Source organism: Anas platyrhynchos, chromosome 23 (assembly GCF_047663525.1).
Source record: "Anas platyrhynchos isolate ZD024472 breed Pekin duck chromosome 23, IASCAAS_PekinDuck_T2T, whole genome shotgun sequence".
NCBI classification, from domain to species: domain Eukaryota; kingdom Metazoa; phylum Chordata; class Aves; order Anseriformes; family Anatidae; genus Anas; species Anas platyrhynchos.
The window spans coordinates 2,087,053-2,109,366 of NC_092609.1; the positions used below are offsets into that span (position 1 = coordinate 2,087,053).

The following is a 22,314-nucleotide window of genomic DNA, read 5'->3' on the forward strand; positions in this document are numbered from 1 at the left end:
AATCCTAATTATTAATGGGCTGGTAATGGGGACGAGCAGTGCCATCAGGCCACGGGGACACGTCTTGATTTTTGGGGTAATTCCCCAACGGGGGGGCGCAGAACCTTGAACTACCGGGTGCCTCCCCGGTGCCGACGGGGTGGCCTCAACCCTACAAACCCAGCTGCTTCCCCGCGATGTATGGGGCAGGAGAAGCCAGGAACGGGGTTGGGAATGGTCCCGTCACCAGCTTGTGGGGTGGCAGAGCACCAAAAGCCACCTCCGGGGCTGCCAAGCATCGTGTCACCACCACGCACAGGGTTTTAAACAGCGATTTTCCCCTTTTTTGAGAGCGTTCTCAAGCTTTTTCGGCACTTCCCCGCTGCTCACACATGAAAAGAGGCACCGAGAGGAGCGGAGAATTAGCGTGCAGCCCTTTTACATCCGACAAGCCCCGTCCCGCAGGGCGAGAGCAAAGCCTTTGGCTCCGAAACGCAGCGAGGGAGAGCGCAGGAGACCATCGGCGACATAGTTTCCACGCGCTTTGAAGTTAAATCTGGTTGGAAAGCGAAAAAGGCTGGATCGTTTTCTGGTCCCTAGCATCCACTCCATCATTTTTTTCCCCCTTTTTTTTGTCCCTAGCATCAACTCGATCATTTTTTTTCCCCTTTTTTTGTCCCTAGCATCAATCAGAGGGCGAGAGGAGGATCCCTGCGCCTGCCAAATTATTCCCAGGACGTAACCAAAGGGTGAGTGGCCGCACAAACATCCCATGTGTTAATCACAAACCCTCCTGGTGGAAAGCAAAAAAAGCCCCCAAAAGCCCCCAGCACGTCCCCCTGCCTCCCAATCCCTGCCCCAACAACCCCGTGAGCATCCCAAATCTTTCCCCAAGTGCTTCGGAGAGCCAAAAACACGCCCAGACCCCAGCCTCTTGCTCCGTGCCCCGCTTTGAACACAAAGCAGCCAAAATTGGGGCTGGCTCCGAGAAAATTTAATGGGTACGGTGCTGAAAACACAGGGGAGGGGAGGTGAAACAGCAGCAGCACGGGGCATTAGGGCCCCGGCCACGAAAGCAGCTTGCAGAATAAGCTGCCGCCGCTCCTTGTCACTTTTTAGGCAGCGGATTACGGCGCAGGCAGCTTAGGAGGAGCAGGTGAGGGGAGATAGGAGGGGATAACCAAAAGGAAATCCCAATTCCTGCCTCCCCGCTGCCCGCCAGGGTGAGCTCCTCTTAGGGTGGCGGTTTAACCCTGAAAAAATAATGTATTTTTAATTTTTTTTAAGGAAAAAAATAAGAATTCACCCCGTTCTCTGAATTATCAACACCGTTGCCACCTCGGCTCTGCTCCAGCCTCCCGTAATTAAAATTGAGAAAAGGGCTCGAGGCGCAGGGAAAAAGGATGCTAAAATTTCTTTTTCCTCCCCATTTTGCAGGTGCCCTGAGCACGACCAGGCTGGCACGCACGTGCGCTCATCCTTGGGGCTTGGGAAATAAAATCAAAAGCAATTGTGCAGGGGTAGCACCGGGTACGGGGGGACAAAGAGCGACGGAGACGCAGAAGGGGAGGAGGAGGAGGAGGAGGAGGGGCACGAGGAAGGCTCAGCGAGGCCGAAGCATGCGGGCTATGCTGGGGGATGCCTGCCATGCCTCAGCCCGTGCCCACGCCGTCCGTCGTGGGCCCGTCCGCCCACCAGGAAGGGGAAATGAAAAGCAGCCCTTCCGAGCCAGAAAAAAAAATATATAAAATAAAATAAAATGAAAATAAAAATACCCCAAGCGGGCTGGGGATTTAGGCTAAGAGCCACGGGTCGATGTGGGGGGGGGGGTGTGGGGCAGCCGTGTGGCTAGCTTTGTGCGTGAAATCCTCATTAGGGGCTCGTAAGGACACGAAAGCTGCTTTTCCTTTTCCGGTCCCCGGCACCCCTGGGGCTCCTCGAGCGCCGCTGCTGCCAGGGGGGGACGTGCAGGGTGAGGGCTCAGGGGGGCTGGAGGGGTGAGGAGCCCCCAGACCCTCGTGTGCGCACGGCCACGGGGGCTCGGCCGCTCCCCTCGGGGTGGTTTTTGCCTCCCCGGATGGGATCTGGGGGCGAAATGCTGGGTTTTAGGACTGGTGTTTGGCTTTAAGGGAATTGCTGCAGCAGGGGGATGGGGACAGGGGGACGGTGGCACCGTGGTGACACCGTGGTGACACCGTGGCTGCTGCTCAGACGGATGGAGCTGGTTAAACCGAGAGGCTGGGGGAATAAAAGCGGCTCCCAACGCCAAAGGCATTAAAGGCTGGGGATCTCCAAACCACCTGGCTCCCCTAAGCCGCTTCCTTCCTCAGAAGGGACACCGAGGTGACAGCACACGGTCTGCCATCAGCCCCGAAGGCACCTCGCTGGGAACAGGGAGAGGGAAGCAAAAATCCAGCTGCTTTCCACCCGCCGTGCCCCAAAAAAACCCAATCCGGCGTGAATTCGGGCTCCAGGAGGGGTGCGGATCCCCCCTGTCCTCCCCCAGCTCCCCAATCCCCAGCCCAAGCCCCCTTTAAATCCACTGCTGCTTCCTTCTGCGGGGTTTAACCTAATATATTTCCCCCAAACCTACCAGCAGAGTGGAGCCTGCGCTGCACATGTGCCTCTGATTACAGCCCCGCTAATTGCTTGGCTTCTACTTATCTGTGTCTTTGGCTAATAAACCACAGAAGACCACCAGTGAAGCCCTAATAAAGCGCAGCTGGCGGAGCAGAGCCCGTTTCTAGGTCAAAGCCAGTTTGGGAGAGGCTGGGGAGAGCCGTTTCGGAGCGGGGAAGCCCTACCTAGCTGGAAATCAGAGCTCCCCGAGGCAGCTTGCATTAATCCCAAACTTTTATCCCCGAAACGTCGCCGGGTTTTCTCCGGCAGCAGGACAAGGGGAGGCGCAAGCTTTGCGTTTCTCTCCTGCTTCTCATCAGCCTCCAAAAGGACCCTTGGGCTCCTCAGAAATGTTCCTGGCTCGTCCACGCACGTACCTATGCTGCTGGAGGTTCAGAAAGGAGGGAAAAGGGAGCGATTTTGGGTTCATTTTCTGTTCGGCACCGAGGCGCAGCCTCTGCAGGCGGGGGGCGGGAGCCGTTGAAGAGCACGCAGCAACCGCTCGCAGGTGCCAAAGGGCAGGAAAAGGGAAAAAAAAAAACCACCCCAGTGGAGTCCAATGGAAATTTGGGAAGTTGGAGAGGATTGCCAGGGCTGGAAAGGAGCCAGGGTGCTGAAGTAAACACCCTCATGTCCATTTAACCGAGGATGGGGCCGACCCTACAGGGATGCCCCCAAAAGGGTTTTGCCCCTCCTGCGCCTCCGCCCCGAGCCGAACGACAGCGGCGACGCAGGAACGGCTCCGTCACCTCGAGCTGAAGCTTGGCTGGGGTTTAAAACACAAGGCGAGGTTTGCAGGGAAAAAAAAAAATAAAAGGTATTCTTGTTCAGTTGGGGGAAAAAAAATGAAAAAAAAAGGGAAGATTTCAGACGCACGAGCCCTTCTTCCAATTTTAACAGAATGCTGGAAGAAGAAGTTAATGTATCTTTCATGAGGACAATCTAGATAATAAGCAACACAATTCCACTGCACAAGCCTGTGTTGTTTTTTTTTTTCTTTTATCTTCATGTGTGTTTTTTTTCCTAAATAACCGAGGATTTCTGGCCGCTGATGGGCGACCAGGGCGATGCTTGAGTCACCAAACATCCCCCGACCGGCGGCGCCGCGGCGTAACCTCACGCGCGGAGCGGTACGCAGGGATTTTGACTTTCAGATTTGGGCAGAAACAACAACTTTAAGAAAAAAAAACACGCATAAAAAAAAACCCCAGCCTGTGTCAAAGCTAAACTAAAATTGTTATTCAGCAATTTGCAACACTTACTGTCATATTAAAGTCATTTTATTTTATTTTCGCTCGCCTGCTCCGTTCCCCTAACAAAAGCAGCAGAGCTCCGGGTTTCAGGAGCTGTTTGGCGCAGCGGCGACCCTAAAATGTTTGGGGGGGACAGCCTGCGACACCGACACCGCTCAGAGCTGCTGGAAATTGGGCAGGCGGAGGTGAATTTTTTGTCAACAACCCGATTTTTTGTCAACTGGGTGGCAAAACCGCTGCGGTGCCGAGGCACGAGCGAGCCGTGACGCACCGCGAGGCTGAAGTGAGCTCCTGGTGGCAGGGAGGGAAAGGGGGGAAAGGGGGAAAGCTGCTCCCGGAGCAATGGGGTCAGCAGCTAAGGTTTTAGTTCCAAAACTGGGGATGGGCACATTTTGGAGAGGGATCCGGCACCGAGCCTGGCTGGAGATACATTGCCTGGGGAAACCCCAAAGCCCCCAGCCCCGAAGACCTAAATCTCTGCAGCCCCAAAGCCCTGCAGCCCCCAGCCCCAAAGCACAGGGACCCCGCTCCTCCTGGCAGGGGGCTCCCCGCGTGCCTGCGGTTTCAGAAGCATTTAAAGCATCGTGCAGAGGGCTGCGAGATGCTTTCCAGGGTCTCGGATATCCCAACCCTTCACCAGTTATCAACCTGGGACTGGGAACGCCACCTGGTTTCTGTCCCTATTCCCCACCTGCCCTTTGCGCTGGCACTGCGATGACTCTTTCCTTGAATATGCTACAAAAACACGGAGCAGGTTTCCCTTAAAGCAAATTAAAAACATTTCCGTGCTTTAATAAAACCCTTTCTATGCTTTTTTAATAGAAAACCTGCAGAGGAACGGAGCTCGCTCAAACACTCAGTGCCCACAGCGCTGGGCTGGGCCACCCCACCCCTACCTGCTGCCCATTTTGCTTTTTTAACCGGAAAAAAAAAAAGGTTGGAAGTCACCAACACACCTCTGGGTGACCCAACGCGCTCGTTACCACTCCTCCCAGGTGTCCTTGAAAGCACGGATAAATAAATTTGGCGCTAGGGCACCAGCTCTGTGCCTTCCCCACCAAGGGGGCCACCGGTTTGTCCTGGGGGTGTGCACGGGGCAGCCCTAAAAAGGGGCAGGGGTGTGATGAACCCCCGATTTGAGGCTGGTACTTACTTTTTCAAAGGCTCTATGACTGTTTTCTGGATCTGATTCACCTGTGGGAAGGAAGAGGGAGGATTAGATGCCAGGCTGGTGGGAAAAAGGGTTTGCGCAGCGCCCGCTGCGGGATGAGCAGTGCCCTTTACCCAAAACCAAGCAATTTGCCTCCCGTGTCCTAAAACCTCCAACACGGAATCAGAAAAAGGATTTACGGAGGTTTTGGTGGGGAAAACACAACTCAGAGGCAAGGATAAAGAGGGAAGGATGGGGCTGGAAGGGGCAGAGCTACCCCCGAGCACCCCCGGTGCCTCCTCCCCAAAGCCACCCTCACCTTCTCCTGGTTGAAGGCGTCCATCCTCTTCATCGCCGTGTCGAAGGCCGTGACCATCTCCAGGAAGCTGGGCTCCTGCTCGCACAGGGGGTTGGAGAGCAGGTCCGAAGAGATTTTCACGGCCGATTTGGACATGGCTGAGCGTGGCCGGGGCCGGGGGCGTGCGGAGGGAAGCGGAGAGGGACAGGTCTGAGCGGCTGGAGCTGCGCACCCCCGGGGAACCCAGCCCAAACCCTGCGCGGGGACGGATTCGGGGACCTCTGCACATCAGCACAACCTTCCCGGGGGCATTCAGCACCGGCTGAGGGATGAAAAGGGAAAAAAAACCCAGCCCTTCATTCATGTAAACACCCCGAGAAGTGTTTTTATATAAGTTAAGCCTGCACCACTTTGATGTACGGCTTGTGATGCTGCCAGAAATAATACCAGACTAACAAAACCGCTGCTCTTTTTTTTAAAAAAAAAACAAAATGTAGATTTTTTTTTTTAATGTCTTTTCTTGACAGACTATTAAGTGTCACTCTCAGGCTCACTACAGCTCTTCCACAATGAGAAAAATCACAGTCCATTAAGTCTTTCAAACAGCTTTACAAAAATATATATCTGAAGTGGGTTTAGTGCCGGTGGAAAAGGACCAGACTGACAGGACTGGAAGACGAGGTTTCTCTCTCTTTTCCTCTCAAAATAGGCACTACACCAAGCGGCAGAGACACAAGCTTGCTAAGCACTTTCCCTCGATGAGCCTCATTTTTCTGCCCGTGGAAACCGGACTCCAAAAGCAAGAGGAAAATGCAAAGACCCCGAGACCAAAGACCAGGGCGCAGGCTGAGGGGCTTCGGTTCCTGCCCTGCCGAGCCCTTTGTGCTCATTTTCCATCAGACAAATCCGTCCTCCTTTAATTAAAGAAAATTAACCCCCCCCACAACGGGGCTAGGACTAAAGACCGGTGAAACAACCAAGGTACGGAAGGGGAAAAGATGAGCAAAAAGGCAAGCGTCGACGTGAAATGAAGAAAAAAAAAGTCAATGCTACTAAAAAAAAAGTAAAAATCGTTCTTTTTCGTCAGCACTGCTGCTGGAAGTTATTCAGTTGAAGATCAGAAAGCCAGATGCTTGAGCCCAGCTCTGGAAGGGCTCCTACTGTACGAGCTGAGATAGAAAAAGTTCAAGTCGGCTGAATAATGGGGCTTAAGATCATAAATCAGGGGGTTAAGCGTTCTGATTTAAAGGTTACACACAATTATCCGCAGCTCAGAAGCTCAGTGGCTGGGCAGCTCGCTGCGGAGTAACAAAGCTGCCGTCCATCACCCCAACATGAAGGCTTGAGGCATTTCAGCCCTGAAACAGAGGGGCTCTAATCCATGTGTGCGACCACATCTGAGGAAGGATTTGTGCCAGGACGGGCTGGAGCTGAGCGTGGCCGAACTCCCTCGGCTGGAAAACAAATGAGTTTCCCTTCCCCGACCGTGTGCCGCAGCGAGGGGATGTGGGGAGCAGCGGGGCTGGGCCAGCAGCTGGGCTTTCTCAGGCTGAATGCAAAATTTGGGGTAAAACATCCCTGATCTCACCTGCACGGCCCCAAAAAGGCAGCCAGGGGGTGACGATGCCCCTGGTTATTTATTTCACCGATCTGGTGGGCACCCCATTTCCCAAGGAGAGCTTTGGTGTCCAATTTAAGATCCTCTTCCCATGATTAAGACCCTATTTATTTCTTTTTTTTTTGCAAAAAGGGGGTTATTGATCAATAGCCACAGCACCGAGTGCTGCTAATAACCTGTACCCTTTCCCCGGGCACGCTGAGCAGGAAAAGTTTGGCACAGGAGGAGCTATCGGCCTCACTGGGAGCTCTTTTGGCACAAGGAGGAGACTCCGGCCACCAGGTCCAGCCTGCTGGGGAGGGTTTGCAGGCAGTGAATAATCAGCCCCCTCGGCGCAGAGGTAGAATGGAAGAAATAAGACACTCGGGGGAGCACACAAAGCTGATGCACTGCTGCTTTGCTCGGGCACGGGGGCTAAATGTTAGCTGAGCAAGCAGGGCACCCCCTCTGGGCAGCCCGCAGCGCTCCATCAGATTTGTCTCCCTCTTCCTTCGGCCGTCCTTGCTCGGGCTGCCTTCAAAACCTTCCCTTACGCTCATGATTTCATGCCTTTAAATGAGAAATCAGATCTTCCTGGAGCTGGCCAAGGCTCGTTTTGTGCCTCTGCCATGTAGCAGAACGGAAAAAGAAAGTCCTCCCACAGCTCCTCCGGGACTTGAAATGCTCCATATAAACAACGCCCACTGCAAGGGAGGGGAGGGGAATCCTTCACAAGGAAAAACTTACCATGGAGCCCTGACAATGACCAGAGTCCCCAAAAAGGGCACTTTTCACCCTGGAAAGGACTTGTCCTGGTAACTGGTGCCTTTCCCAGTGCTGTGCTGGGAAGGGTGGGAGAGCACGGGCAAGAGCAGGGATTTGTGCTCATCTCTGGCTGAGCACATACACAAAGGTGAGAGCCTCTGCTATGGGAAAACCCCAAATTTGCCACCCCTCCTGCTGGCACCGTGCCCTCTGGGGCTCCTGCCCACTCCTCCAGCCCTCCGTGAGCCCAGCTCCCTGGAGATGTGCTGGACCAGCCCAGCCCAAACCTGGCTGCTGCTGCATCTGCCCCAGCTCCTGGGGCTATGGGGGCCTGGGACAAACAGGGACGACCCCAAAAACCCGCTGAGAAAAGCCAGCTGTGTTTAAAACAGCTCCTTGCTGCGTCTCAGCAGGCTGCCCTGCTTGTTTTGATGCCCAGCACCCTCTGGATCCACTTCTCCAGCTGCCGTGACTTTTTTTTTTGGCTACAGCTGGCATGAGATGCCTTCAGCTGAAGCACCTAAACGGGCATTGCTCAACTCTACAGGCTCCTCCTGCCTGCCCGACACGAGAACTGGAATCATTTCTCCTGGTTTTCAGTCCTAGAAACTGAGGCAAAGGAAAGAAAGCGACTCGTCCAAGGCCACACAGCAAGGCACAGCCCCGGAGGCACGGCCCCAGCCCCTACCACGCTTCCAGCTCCCTTGGTTGAGTCGCTGCTCGGCAGCCCTCGTGCAGATGGCCTTGTAACTAAGAAAACTGAGTGGGACTGAGATCTAGATTTGTTTTCCAGGCTTGTCACAGATTACTCATGTGATCTCGAGAAAGTCACTTCATCTCTTTGTGGCCAAGTTCACAGTCTATGTATCCTACAGTCACATACCCAAGTCTGCATCTGTGCTTTTCTTCATATCCTTCTGAAGTTTTTTGGTCTGATCTTCCAATCTGAAAGATGGAAGAAGAAGGCAAAGGCTGAAAACTTGGAAAGAAACAAACCGGAGCGTATCATGCATGCAACAAATCATTTACGTGCTGAATGTGCTGGCTTCTGTCGGGAGTTAAAAATATCCAGGCAGGGCTCTGCGAAGTTCAGCGCTGCCCAACCTTTTCTGGTTACTGTCAGATGGTTTTCCCCCTTTTTCGTTTGGTGATCTCTGGTTCAAAGCCACGCATTTTCCTAAGTCCTTACGTTTCCTTACAGAGCAGCAAAGCCAAATGCTTCCAGATGATAGCTGCGAGCTTACGTGCCACGGTCGGCGTGGTAAAAACAATCCCTGTCCTGGGAGGTGTCGGGCTCTTTGGTAAGCCTCCAGCATCCCGGGAATTTTACACCCTCTGCTTCACAGCCGCCCTAATCTGCAAACCTCAACCCCACTGCAAAGACGTCTTAGGACACCTTTGGCCACCCAGCCAGGAGAGAAACCCCGAACAATTCGAAATTACAGGGCAGGGAACGAGTGGCTGGGAAGAGCGTAACCGGCTAACATTTCCTGGGCAGATGCAAGGAGAGGGCAGAGAGGGAGGTATGCTGCTCGTCTTGTCGTACCGGTACGCTTCATACTTACTGCTGCAGCTTCCCATATTCCCTTTCAAAGTCTCTCTCCACCTGGGGGAAGAAGAACAGAAGGAAATCAGCTCAGAAATACTGCAGGGGGAGGGCAGCGACCTGCCTGCTCCATGCCCACGCCTCGGGAAATGCCCACGAGGACCCGGAGAGGCATCGGCTGTAAGGGGAGCTACGAGTCCGAAGTAAATCGAGTCTTTATTCCCTCTTCCAGAAATCCAAATCTCAATTCCAAATATCCCCAAAGCAGCGAGGACCTCCTCCCCTCTGCCAGCATCGTGCTAAGAACCACGGCACCCAGCAGCCAGACCCCAGTAGCCACTCACTCATTCCCCCTCCTCTCCAGGACAACTTTTCCCCCAAAAAAACCCTCAATCCGCTCCCGAGCCCTCCGATCCCCCGGACTGCATCCTCCGAGGTGCCCCTGGGTATGCTCCTAGGACGTTTTCCTCCGTGCTCCCGCAGCAATTCCCTGCCACGAGCTCCTCCAGCTGCAGCAGGGCTCCCCGCAGCGCAGCTCAGCCTTCTCCCCGCGCTGCGTCGCCGGCGGCTTCCTCCTCCTTGCGAGCTGGCAGCGGCTCTCCAGCGACACGAGATATTTTAAGGAGCTTTCCTGCCATGCTCTCTGTTTGAACACACGCCGAAACGTGCGCTCCCCACACCTCACAAGCTTTGGATGGACCAGCCGAGGGGGAGCGCACACGCTGGGGTCGCCGTGGGACGGGCAGCGGGGTCGTTTGCCTTCTCAAGCTGCCCTGCTAGGAAGGAAATCAAGGAAATCCAAGCAGCTAGGACGGGCAGGACCCAAAGATTTGCTCCCAGCCCTTGCCCTGCCCTGAGGGCTTCAAACCCAGGCTAACAGCGGGGTGTGAAAGCAGACCACTTAGCATGGATATTTGTTTTTGGATCAAAACTGTGCTAAGACCGATATTTTAAGAGGGAGCCCAGCAATCTTTGTCTTAAAACCTCCTTTCTGCAGCATCTTTTTTTGCTCTTTTCAAACCCTCGGGCTGGCTGACAGCCCCACGGGGTGAAGTGTTTATCCCCGTGCCCAGCAGCCAGCTGTCCTCGCCATCCTCTCCCACCATCCCAGGGACGCAGGCTGGCTCTCCCCGCTGCCAAAAGAGCTCCACCGAGCCCCAAATCCCCTCGGTGCTGCTCAAAACCCTCGCTGGAGAGCGGGCACGGGGCGCTGTGGGGGCAGCTCCCACCACGGCTCGGCGGTTCGGCAGCAGCTGGTGCTTGGAGGTCAGGTACCCAGCTTCCAAAATTAAAAAAATAAAACCAATCGCCCTCCGTTTTCTATGGCTGTTCCGGCTGCGAAAATAACCGCCGAGTCTTGAGCTCTATTTATACGTCCTAGGTGTGAATTGTTGGGGTTGCGAAGCAGCGAGGGGTCAGGTGGGACTCAGAGAGATGTCCTCTGAAGGCTGCCCGCGTCCTTTCCCCGGCACCGAGCTCCAGCCCCCGACCCGAGGGTCCCCCTCGTGCCAGCCCCCCAAAAATTCCCCCGAAACCCCCGACCCGCTTTGCCCGCGTCCCTTCCACACGGGACCGAGGTGAATGTCCCTGGCAGCTCCTCAGCCTCCCGTCTCCAGCTCCATCCCTGCGCAGACAGCTGCCCGAGGACTGCTCTTATTTTTCACGCCCACAGGAGCAACTGGCTGCCTGTCTGCGCGCCGCCGCGCCCCCCCCCCGAGCCATCAGGAGCCCAGGGGATGCTCCAGGGGCAGCGAGGAGCAGGGTCCCCAAGGTGCTGCTTGGGTACAACCTGCTTTTATCACACAGATTTATGGAAGGCAACAAGTGATGGGGGAGAGGCACGTGGAGAGAGCGAGGAGGAGCGAGCTGAGCCATCAGCCGTGGCCGCGCAGCCCCGACACTCCCGGCAAAGGGCTAGGGATAGGATTAGCACGTGGAGGGTAACGAGAAGAAGCAGCACAGGCATGAAAATTGCAATATCCCGAAGGGAAGTTGCTGTGGTGTTAAAATAATCCCACTTCGCCGCCGCCTCTTTCTGAAACCTCCAAATCGAAACGCGTTTCTGTACCCGCCGCTGTTTCTTCCAGGCATCGCGGGCTCCTCCATGCAGAATTGCTTTCTCTGGCTTTTCCTTTTAAATCTTTTTAATTTTCTGTTAAAGGAACGACGAGTTCTTAAAAGCACCGAAGGGAAACGGGGCTCTGCTTTCTCACCCACTTATTTTTGGTTTGCAGACACCCGCGATAACCTCCCTCCGCTCTCGGGGCAGTTTCCGAATCCACACCACGGTTACGAGGCGATGAAGCGAGCCCAAAGCCAACACTACAAAGAGATGGAAATAAGGGACCGTGAGGAACCTCCTCGCTCCCCTGAGGTTAATTTCTCTTCCCGGAGGAGGAGGACTAGCTGATTTCTACATGTTCCAGTGGTCTCAGCCTTTTCACGGACCTTGGGAGAAAGCAGGAAGCAAAAGCTTCCTCCTCCCTCCTCTCCGAAAGAAGAAAGCCACGGAATTAGGCCACCAATTCTGCCATGACCTGGAACTTCTGCTGAGCTTTTGTCGTGTCATCAAACAAGGGGAGAACCAGGGCAGGATGCTCTCTCACGGGGGGATGCTCTCTGCGGAGCCCTGAGCCAAAGCGATGCCCCGGGCAGGGTCTGGGCATACCTGGGACTCCAAGGGCTCTCCAAATCCTCCATCCAGCGAGCTGGAGGAGTGCACGGAGCTCCCAGGAAATGCTGGGAACACTAAAAGGAGAAAAAAGCAGCAGCTCCACCTGCAGAGGTGGGTCACATCCTGCCGAAGATTGAATGAAAAGAGCAAAAAGGAGCAAAACGCTTGAACTCATGTCCCTGGGTTTCACCCCACCGCCGTTCCCTCTGTTTTTTTTGGAGATTTCCAGCTCTCTGGTGGGGCCCGATGGAAAGAGGCGGCCGGCAGGCAGCTGCACGCAGCGGAATCCTCCTGCTCCTGCTCCTGCTCCGCCACCCCTGGGGAGCCCAGCGCTGCCGGGATGAGTCAAGGCGGGGAGGCTTGGCAGGCTGGAGGGCTCAGCTCCGCTCCCTGCCAAGCTGACTCACCCCAGGTTAGCTCTCCAGCTGAGTCAGGCCGGGGTAAAAGCCGGGTGAGACAGAGGGGGCTTCATCCCAGCTCTGACCTCCCCCATCCCGAGCGGGGACGAAGCCCCCGGCTCATCCCCGGCCGTGGGTGGGATGCGGCGGAGCCATCTCCGTGCCCCACAGGGACACGAGGCCGGCTCCTTCTCCCATCTAGCTGCCTGCTCGCATCACCCAGACCCCGGTGAGGAGCAGGGGACAACCTGGGGGTGACAGCGGTGAACTTCAGCCAGCCGGAGCCGCAGCGGAGCTCGGGTGACAGCCACGGCTCCGGCGTAACCTTGGCGCGGATGGAAAGCGGCCTGGGGGAGGGCAGGGAGAGCAGCTCTGCCCTAAGAGGCTTCAATTCTGCGTTGGGTTGGAGCGAGGAATGTTATGCAGAGAGATCCAGCTCTGACAGGTTCAAGTCCTCTCGCTGGGCACGGGTTTAACCGGGCCGTGGCACCGCGTCCCCTGCGCCCTGCTCCGCCGTGCGCATTAGAGCCCCCGCGCCCCGGTGACAGCTGCTCTTTGCAGGGGAGAGGAGGGGAGAGATTACGCTGTCTGCCCGTGGATTTGCCCAGGTTAAGGTGGAAAGGAGGCAGGGGCAGGGCTGGGGGGGGCGCTGGGAGAGCACTTCAGTTCACCAGCCGCCCGCTTTCCACGGGGGTTTCCTTCCACCTGAAGAGCTGAGCCGCGGCTGACACCGTGCCCTTCTCCGGAGGATCAGAAGCGAGTGGGCACAGGGAGTCATGACTAATCCCCTCTGCAGCCCAGACAAATTGCCTTTCAGTACTACTACCGGCCTAGATCTGACACCAACCCCGGCAGCGTTTCATCAGAAAAATAAAAAGAAACAGAAAAAAAGAGAAAAAAAAAAAAAAGGCTTGCTGGTGAGCTCAGCCTCTCTCGCAGAGCGATCCTCCCCTCTCCTGCGCTCGAGCTACGGAGAGCCAAATAAGTTAGATGCTGATAAATGCTGTTGTTTTTTCTTTTTCTTCTTCTTCTTTTCTTTATCCTCTTCTTTTGTGGCCTGATCTCCGTGAGTGGGAGATTTTCTCCCCGCAACCACTTCCCCTCGGACCGGCTCGGGACGCGGCGCTGGCGGTGCCGCACCTTCCCACTTCCTGCAGCGGGCTCCGGAGACCGACATCTGGAACATCACAGGCCACGAAACCAGAGCTCGCCTGCCACCGCCGCTCCCCCAGGCCCCCAAGGCAGATGGAGAAACCTCTCAGCCTGCAGCCGGGAGCTAAAACCCGGGGGCCTCGAGGTGGCTGAAAGCTGTGGAGCAGCCCCGACGCTTCCACGCCACGGAGCCGGTGCTGAGCGCCTCCTTCCCGGGGCGATGGACGGTTTCCTGCCGTTTGTTCTCCTTGGAAGGGCTGCACTTTGCACTTACTGTGAGGTTACCAGGCTCTGGGCTTCCTATTTTCAGCTCTCCAAGGATCTGCTGCCTGTCGAGGATCGGCACGATCCATAAACGGGGGGGCACATCAAAACCGGCGCCCGGCTGGCACAAAAATTGCTGTGCTGCTTTGGGGAAGGGAAGGAAAAGGCCTGGAAAAGCTGGTGCTGCCGAATGAACCCCTGCCTGCCGGATATTCTGGGCTGTTCTATTTAATACACACACACGTATCTATATCTATAAGCAACGCCTGCCAACTGCCTCCCAACAGCGCACGGCAGCGGCTCGGGGGAAAGCGAGCTCCCCGAGGGGCTCGCGTGGCAGGGAAAAAACAGAAAAAAAACAGAGAAAAAGCCAAAGTCAACCAGGGTGGGATGGAGATGTCCAAGGAAGATGTCCAGGTCACCCCGAGCTGCAGAGGAGGTGGTTATTGAGGGAGCAGGAAAGGCTGCCGGGGTTGGAAATCAGGGGTGAGAGGCAAAATCTGAGAGCAGGGCAACGCGGGGGTCCCGAAACGAGCAGGATTGGGTAAATAAATTGAGTATATATTGAGTAAATCAATAAAAAATGAGAACTGAGACAAAAAGGGAGCAGCAGAATTAGCCCCTGGGAGGGGGGAACATCATGACCCAAGGAGAAACTGCCCCAGAACCACGCGCGCCCACTCGCCCCCAGGAATTAGCGTTGTAAGAACGAGGTCTCCCCCGTGCTCGCTCTGATTTTAGGGCAAGGTACACGGGATAGCTTCCAGGGGCAGCTCCCGAGAGGTGCCAGAGCTTTGCTGCACGGGACAAAGGCAAGGACCATCTGCTCGAGGAGGGAAAACACCGCAGGCAGCTGCGAGGAGCAGCGCTCGGGATAGGAGCCTCGAAAACGCCCGAGAATACAAAATGCTTTTTTAATTTGCTTTTAAAGCAAATGCTGCGCAGCACAAATTAATTCACGCCCGAGCACTAAGCATCTCGGCTTATAAGCCTTTCTTTGGAAACAGTTATATTCAGCGAGCTGAACCACTCCTCCTCCTCCATCTGCTCAGCAAGGCTGAACAAACAAGCCATTGCTGAAAGAAGGAAGGAAGGAAGGAAGCCCGTTCAGCCATCTCCGAGGAAAACCGTGCCAGCCCCTCCGAGCTCTCCATCCCCTCGTCCCCCCTCCCCAGCCCCGAAAAGGGAGCGGATCCCAACCGAAATCCTCTCCCCCAGCTCGGGACTCCCCCTCACTCCTCGCACGAGGAGCTGGGCGCTGGTCAGAGCTTGCAACAGGTTTCTTGCTCGCTCCCATCTCCCTCCCACGCGCGCGCACTCACACACACACACACACGCGCGCGCGCTGGCAAAATGGGACGAGTCAAAGTGCTGGCTTGACTCATCAGCCACATGATCAAAGGCTGGAGCTAAAAAAGGGGGAATCGGTTTACTCACTGTCTTGGGTACAATCTGTTTCTTGGGCTGCCCGATCTTGAACGGTATCCTGGAAAAGAGAGAAGGGAGAGAGGGGAGGAGAAGGGGTGAGCGGAGCCGGCCTCGAGCGCGGCGCCGCAGCAAAAGCCCAGCTCCGCCAGCCCCATCCTCAGCAAAAGGGGTGAAAAAGGCTGGATTTTTGGGGCAAGAAGCCTTGTACAAAGCATGCTCCCCTCTCAGAGCCCCTTTTTTCCCTCCTGCTCGCTGCTCTCCAGCCGCCGCCGTCCCCTTTTCCCTGCCCCGGCGATAGGAAGCGAGGAGGGATGCTGCAGGCAGTCCTTGGCACGGCGAGCGGCTGGAGAACGCGCCACGCTTCCCAACAAATCTGAAGGGGAGGGAAAAAAAAAAAAAACAACACACACACACACACACAAAACACAACAAACCCTGTAAATATTTAGCAAGAGGATATTAAAAAAAGTAACAGCCCGAGTGTCTGGAGCTGCAAGCCGCTTCAAAGGATTTCTCCGGTACAACAGCTGTAGGAGCGGCTCACCTGCCAGCCTTCATTCTTAAAATCCCTAATAGGGTTGCGAGTAAAATCTGGGTTACCTAAATTGGTTTCCCCACGTGAGCTAGCTCGGAGGTGAAGAGTACTCGAAGGAAATCGCACGCCGTACGGCAGGGCGCCGCGGGCAGGCGGCCACCCCGGGAATAACAGGGTTTGTTCCCCTTATCGGGATCATAAAAAGCCAGGAATGCAAGTGCTGTCTTTAATTAAGTCAAAGAGATTAAAATGTTGTGCCCAAAATCTCCCAATGTGTGCCATTTGGGCATTGTACTGCTTTAATTAACCAAAAAAATGGTCCCAAAGACAACGCCAACCTCTCTTCCCGGAGATGCCTCAACGGGAGCCCTCCTGCGGCTCCTCTGCAGGCACGTCCCAGCCCCAATTTTTTGGGGGGCTCTTCCTGGAGGGTGGCAGAGCCCCCTCGGACCCCTCTACCCAAAGAGGGGCTGCTGAAGGGCACGGCAGGACCAGGGTTTGGCCACCGGCCGGGCTGGCTCCTGAGCTCATTCCGCTCGCCATCGGATGCGGCCAACGGGTGCTGGGCAAAGCGCTCGCCACGAAGCCCCACCGACTCCAGGAAAAGCCAAAAAAAAGAGGTTAAAAACGAGGTTATCCAACCCCTCCTGATCCCTCCCTGCCTCTTTTCGCCGAGTTTTGGCAGCGTTTGCCAACCAACGGTGTAATTAGCCGCCGGTAACGAAGCCGGCCCCGAGCCCTTAGCGCCCAGCCTGAGTCACCGGGCTTAAATTTAAAAATTTCTGCAGAGCTTCCTGTTTATTGTCCTCCGGTTCAAGTGTGAGATAATTTTAGGGGTTTTTAACCCTTTCCAGCTCCCGGGGCATGCCGGGCAGCCGTGAATCACACTTCTTTTCTAAACAAACACTCGCCTGGCGTATAATTACCCCGTCACTAACTGGGCGTGCGGTGCCTTACAGGAAGAAAGAGTGAAAAAAAAAAAACAACAAAACAACGTAAATGAAGGATTTTTGCTTTCTGTTTTCCTGCACGGGTCAAATTTAAACCAAAATGAGGTAGCTCCCTTCTTCTCCCAGGCACAGGCTGTCCTGGAAGCCAGGTGCCGTCACTAGATGTTTTTGGAAGTGACTGCATAAACCCAGCTCGGTGGCAGGAGGAGAAATCCGCACTGGCTCAGGCTGGGAAAGAAGCCAGGACGAGGGAGCTGTGGGCTGCAGCCAGGCAGGGCCGAGCAGCGATTGTGGGGGGAAAAAGGCACAATTTGGGGAAAAAAAGACGGGGTCTTCAGGGCGAGAAGCTTGGAGGTCCTGGAGCTGCGGCTGGGCAGCGCAGGTTAATTAAGATGGCAATTAAAGCGTGGTGGGCACGCTGCTGCTCCCCTGGGTGCCTCAAATTGAGGAAAAAAAGCAAAAAAAAAAAGAGGGGCGAGAGGCAGAGCGATGCCACGAGCCCACCTGAAGCCGGGCTGGAGGGAGGAAGAGGAGGAGGAGGAGGAGGAAGAGGGGCGCAGCATCTCCCGTGCGGTGCCTGCCCCTCTCCCTGCACCGCGGGATTTCCCGGTCCCCAAACCTTTACCTTGTCACACGGATCTGCAAGGATGAGGAAAAACGCACGAGCAGGAATAAAAGCAGCGAGGGAGAGGAAAGAGGAGATGATTTTAGCCCAGATTTTAAAGTAAATGATGGGCTGGGCGCTCAGGACCGCGGTGGCAGGGTGCTGCTGGCAGCGGGGACTTGGTGTCCCCTCGGTGTCCCCCTGGGGCTCCGTGTCCCCCCCCTGCAGAATTGAGGGGACAGCAGGCAACCAAAAATACAACACTGCAAGCATTCAAGGCATTAAAATAAAGAATAAAACTTCAGAGGGGTTTTATTCTAGTTGGAGACCGTACGAAGGGCGTTTTGTGACAAATCCCAGGGAGGTGGCTCGGTGCCGTGAGCCCCCCGGGGTGATGGGGGCTTTGCGCGCACCCAGGGGGGCCAAAAATCACCCCAAAATCCGGCCGTGGGGCTGCACGCCCCCAGGGGAAAGCCGAACGGGCGCGTTTTTGGTTTCTGCTGAGCGAGAGGAAGCCGGGGCTGTGTTTGGGGTGTGAAATCCCTTGAAATCGTGTTCCTGAAGAGCGCGCGGGCTGACTCACGGCAGCGTTCCCCCTCCGGTCGCAGCCAAGCCCCTCGTCCGTGTCCCCCCCCAAAAAAAGGGGCTGGCCGGGGACACGGCGGTGACTTCTGCGAGGCTGACGGGGCTGGGACGGGAGGGAGGAGGGCGAAGCACCGAGGGGAGGGGGTGGGAACGGCTGAAAGTAGGAAAAAAAGTGTGGGTGGAGAGAATCCTGCGAGCTTCTACTCGGGGATGTGCAGGAACCCCAGGGAGGGGAAGGTGGGAGAAGCTGTGGCTAATTTGCTCTGAAGTTTTCCCAGCAATGTCACATATTTACTTGGCTTTTCCATGCACAAACCCGTGCAAAAAAAAAAAGAAAAAAGAAAAAAAAAAAGAGGCGAATCCTCCCCGGGATGCACGAAACAAACCTCGCAGGCTGGGGGGAGCGCGGCTCGACGAGCTCCGTGGGGACCTGGGGATAAAAAGACGGAGCTCCCACTCCGCCACGGTCCCCTGAAACGAGGCCGGGCAGGGACTGCCAGCCCAAAACTGCTTTAATTAGGGAAAAAAAAGACCTTAAGGCTGCGTCCAGAGAGCCACCATCCTGCGGGACCCTCCCCGAGCACGGCCGGGCACGTTGCGTTTTTTGGTTGGGTTTCTGTTGGTTTTTCTTTCCCCCATCAAGAAAAAAAAAACAACAAAAAACCAAGTGGCAGCAAAACAGCGTAGCCTGGACTTCGGCCAGAACTATTCACTGCTTGAATTTCCACCAAAATTTCCACCAAAAACATCGATTTTTCGCACCGCAATGAAAGCTCCCTGAGCGCAGCCAGGCCCCCAGTGCTAAGGACCCCAAACCTTGACCTGTGGTGTGCTGAGAGCTCCTAAAAATAGGATGCTCACCCCTAATCCCCCCCAAAAAAACATTTTGGGATGAAAACCAGCCCTAGGACCCCCTTTGTGGGGGTCGGAGCTGTGCCAAGAGCTCCCCTTCTCCCCGCTGGTGCCCAAATTTTGGAGAGGGTTCGGTGCAAGGTGCAGGGACAGCGGCGTGTGAGCAGGGTGGAGGCTACCTGGGAGAGATCAAAGCGCTCCCGGACGCGCCAGCAGGTCGGGGAAATCATAAAAAATAGGAGAATGGAGAAGGAATGACTTCTAATTCCTCACCAGCAGACCTCAGGCACCGCCTCTGCGTCCGGAGGGAGCTCTGTCCCCTGCAGCGGTGCCTCCTGCGCTCAGGAAAGCATCAGAAAGGAGAGGCAGAAACTCCAGAAAAAGGCAGAAATCGCCCCAAAAGCTCTGCTCCTGCATGGCCCCGAGGTGCCATCGGTGCTGGGTGTCCCCGTGCCACCGGCAGGGTTTGGCCAAGGGGAAGAGGAGCAGGAGCAGCGCCACCGGTGCCGGGTCCTGCCGCCCCATCACCTCTCCCGCCAGCCAAAACGGCGTTTTGGGATGCCACGGGGGACACCAGGGCACCCCAAAGGCCTGGAGGTGTGAAGGCAGCCCTAAAAATGCTCGAGGAGGAGCCCTAAGTTTCTTATCGGGTCTAAAACAGGACCCAAAGAGAGAAAACGTGGGGAGAGCTGGTGCGAAACCCGCCCCCAGCCTCCTGCCCCAGGGGTCTCCAGCCTCGGGGCCGCCCGAATCCTTTCCAAATCCTCGAAAATCCCCTAAAAACAGCTTTGTGCCCTCGAAGCAGGGGAATTCCAGCCCGGCACAGGTGAGGAAGGCAGCGGTGGTTGGAAGGAAAACCTCTCGCATGGCTCTGGCTGCCTCGCTGTACTCCGGGGTGTCCATGGAAACCGCATGCACCGTCCCACCCCGCTCCCCCTGCCTCGGAGGAACTCCTGGCAACCGCTCCAAACAGAGCCCTGATGCGCAAGGAAAAAATGATTCCAAGGGCTCACAAACAGCTTGTGTGCCGGGCGAGACGCTGCGCCAAAATTCGGCCTCGCTTCTCCCCGCTGGAGCCCCGCGGGAGGTCACGGGGTGGGGAAAAAGGCACCAGGGAGGGAGCGAAAGGGCGCGAGGAAGCGCGACCCTATAAAAAAAAAAAAGCCCCGTGGCTGCAAGCACGGAGAAAAAAGACACTGAAAAGGGTCAGGGTGAGGTCTTGTGGCACGGGATGAGGCCATAAAGACCTGTTTGGGGTGGGTTTGGGGTGGATTTGGGGTGGGTTTGGGGTCAGAGCCCTGCGTTTAGCCCGTGCCCGGCAGCACACGGGGCGCCGGCGCTCAGCGAAATCCAAAATAATGTCAGAACTCTCCCACCCGATCCGAGATGAGCCCGTTAAAAAAAAAAAAAAACACATATATATATAAAAAAAAAAAAAAACAGCAAAAACTAATGATATTTTACTCACCCATCAAAAGAAAATTACTCACGCCAGGCGCGTGGGCGAGCAGAAATTTTGCAAGGCTGTTTTAGGCCCTGCCTGCGCTACAAAAATATCCATTTTAAGCACGGTTGTGAAACACGGTTGTGGCTCAACTAGAACATTGTTGGTTTTTTTTTCTGCTACCTGCACGAAGGAAACGGGGAAAAAAATAATAATTAAGGGATAACCGCGCGTGAAGCCCGCCGGGGGGGCAGCTCCTGAAGGGCACCCATGGGTGCTCCCCTCGGCACGGGGTGCCCGAGAGCCTGATTCTGTCTGGTTTTAGCCCGTTTTTATCTCCGGATCCTAATTTCTGCTGAAAGCTGGGAGAATGGGGAGCGGTGCCGACGACCCCAAGGCACGGCACGCCTCCAGGTCTAAAACACGCTTAAAAACCCAGCCTGAACCCCAAAATATTTAAAATATGGCTGAAAAACTGACCCACACATCTGCCACAGCCCCGCTGCACCCAATCCCCGTCCCCCCAGCAATTTCCCTTTTGGGGCCGCTCCCCCAGCCCCCTCACCCTATAGCACACCCCCAAATATTTCGGGAGCAAAGCACCACCAGCCCCCACCGCCCCGACCCTTTGACACCCGGTGCCCTCAGCATGAGCTCGGCTCAGTCCCACGACCCCAAAACCCACCCCAAAAGACCTCGTGCCGAGCGGTGCCGCGCTACCAAACATTCCCTTAACGCGTTTTTTGGGGTTTTGACCCCATAAATAGCAGCTCTAGCAGGCTGCCTGCGAGCTGCAGCAGCTTTTTGGGTTCACAGGTTCCCAAAAACCTTAAAAAAAAACGTTTGGGTTGCCACAAACTGCTCGGAAAACCCACAGAAAGCGCAGAAAATCGGCACAGGGACGAATTTTTGGACCCCAACCTGCTGAACTCTTAGAGAGGAGAAAAAACGGGATTAAAAGGCGGAATTTATAAGGCCCCGATTTATAAGGCTCGCAAACGGCCTCGTTGTACCAAAATCCCCGTTTTTTGGCAGAAAACATAACGCTGGGCCTCGTGGCAGGGCAGCACCCACCTCGGGTTCCTCCTCGCTCTGACGCCGCCCCGCGTCACGCCGCGCTCCCCCCCGTGAATAGCTCGATTCATCGTTGGGGGGGGGCAGCGGGATTTAGGGGCAGGCAGGGGTATTTAGGACGCACTGAGGCCGATTGTGTCCCCCGCGGGGTCCCGGCCCCGCTCGAGGAGTGACGTGGGGGGAGAAGAAAGAGGAGCCTGATGGCGGGCGCCTTATGGCCCCCCCCCGTTCCTCGCCGTGACCTTTTTCTTCCTCCCCAGGCGAAAGATGAAAAGGAAAAGGACCCAAAAAAACCCGATCTTGCAGCAAAAGGCACGTGCGGCGTGTGCTGAAACCCCATTAATCCGTGAGCCCCCCCCGGCCTCTAAATCCATGACTTTTCCCTGCTCCCAGCCCCAAAATCTCGCATTTTTCCCCATCCTGGCCCCCGACCCCGAAGGTTTTTTCCTCTCGGGGCCGGGCTGCGGTCTGGGGTCGTTTCTAGCAGAATCAGTAAAAAAAGGCAGCGGGAAGACAGGAGGCAGTGGGAATAGGGCAGTGGTGTCTGGACGGACAAACGCAGGGGGGAATTTGGGGGATTTAGGGTCTTTGATTGGGGTTTCACAGCCTGGCCCAGGCAGCAGGAGGCTTCGGGTCCTTATGGGGTGCCCATGGGGTGGCACGGCCCCGAGGCTGCGCTCACAGCCTGAGAGTTACCCTGTCAGTCACCCCATAAGTTACCATTACCCTATAAGTTACCCCACAAGTCAGTTACCCTATAAATTAGTTACCCTATAAGTTACCCCACAAGTCCGTTACCCTATAAGTTACCTTGTAAGTCAGTCACCCCACAAGTTAGTTACCCTATAAGTTATCCCCCAAGTTACCCTGTAAGTTAGTTACCCTATAAGTTACCCCATAAATTACCCCACAAATTAGTTACCCTATACGTTACCCCACAAATCCATTACCGCACAAACCAGTAACCCTATAAGTTACCCTGTAAGTTACCCTATAAGTTACCCCATAAATTAGTTACCCATAAGTTACCCTGTAAGTTAGTTACCCTGTCATTTACCCCACAAGTTAGTTACCCTATAAGTTACCTTGTAAGTCAGTTACCCCACAAGTTACCCTGTAAGTTAGTTACCCTGTAAGTTACCCCACA

General features: G+C 55.5%; 1 protein-coding gene across 6 annotated transcripts in view; it reads right to left on the reverse strand.

Moving 5' to 3' along the window:
- The window catches only part of BIN3 (bridging integrator 3), a 30,315-nt gene that overhangs the window by 6,773 nt on the left and 1,228 nt on the right, over positions 1-22,314 (reverse strand). Inside the window, exons 1-8 of one of the 6 annotated variants that reach the window (XM_072027126.1) lie at positions 20,118-20,289; positions 17,113-17,247; positions 15,133-15,181; positions 11,421-11,529; positions 9,227-9,267; positions 8,545-8,606; positions 5,321-5,457; positions 5,005-5,045 (exon numbers count right to left, since the gene is read on the reverse strand). In XM_072027126.1, the coding sequence (XP_071883227.1) occupies positions 5,005-5,045; positions 5,321-5,457; positions 8,545-8,606; positions 9,227-9,267; positions 11,421-11,529; positions 15,133-15,181; positions 17,113-17,247; positions 20,118-20,121 (578 nt within the window). In that variant the 5' untranslated portion in view covers positions 20,122-20,289. Of the gene's footprint in view, positions 1-5,004; positions 5,046-5,320; positions 5,458-8,544; positions 8,607-9,226; positions 9,268-11,420; positions 11,530-15,132; positions 15,182-17,112; positions 17,248-20,117; positions 20,290-22,314 lie in introns of those variants that run through there. The other 5 variants (XM_038166960.2, XM_072027128.1, XM_038166962.2 and 2 more) reach the window with 5 other exon arrangements.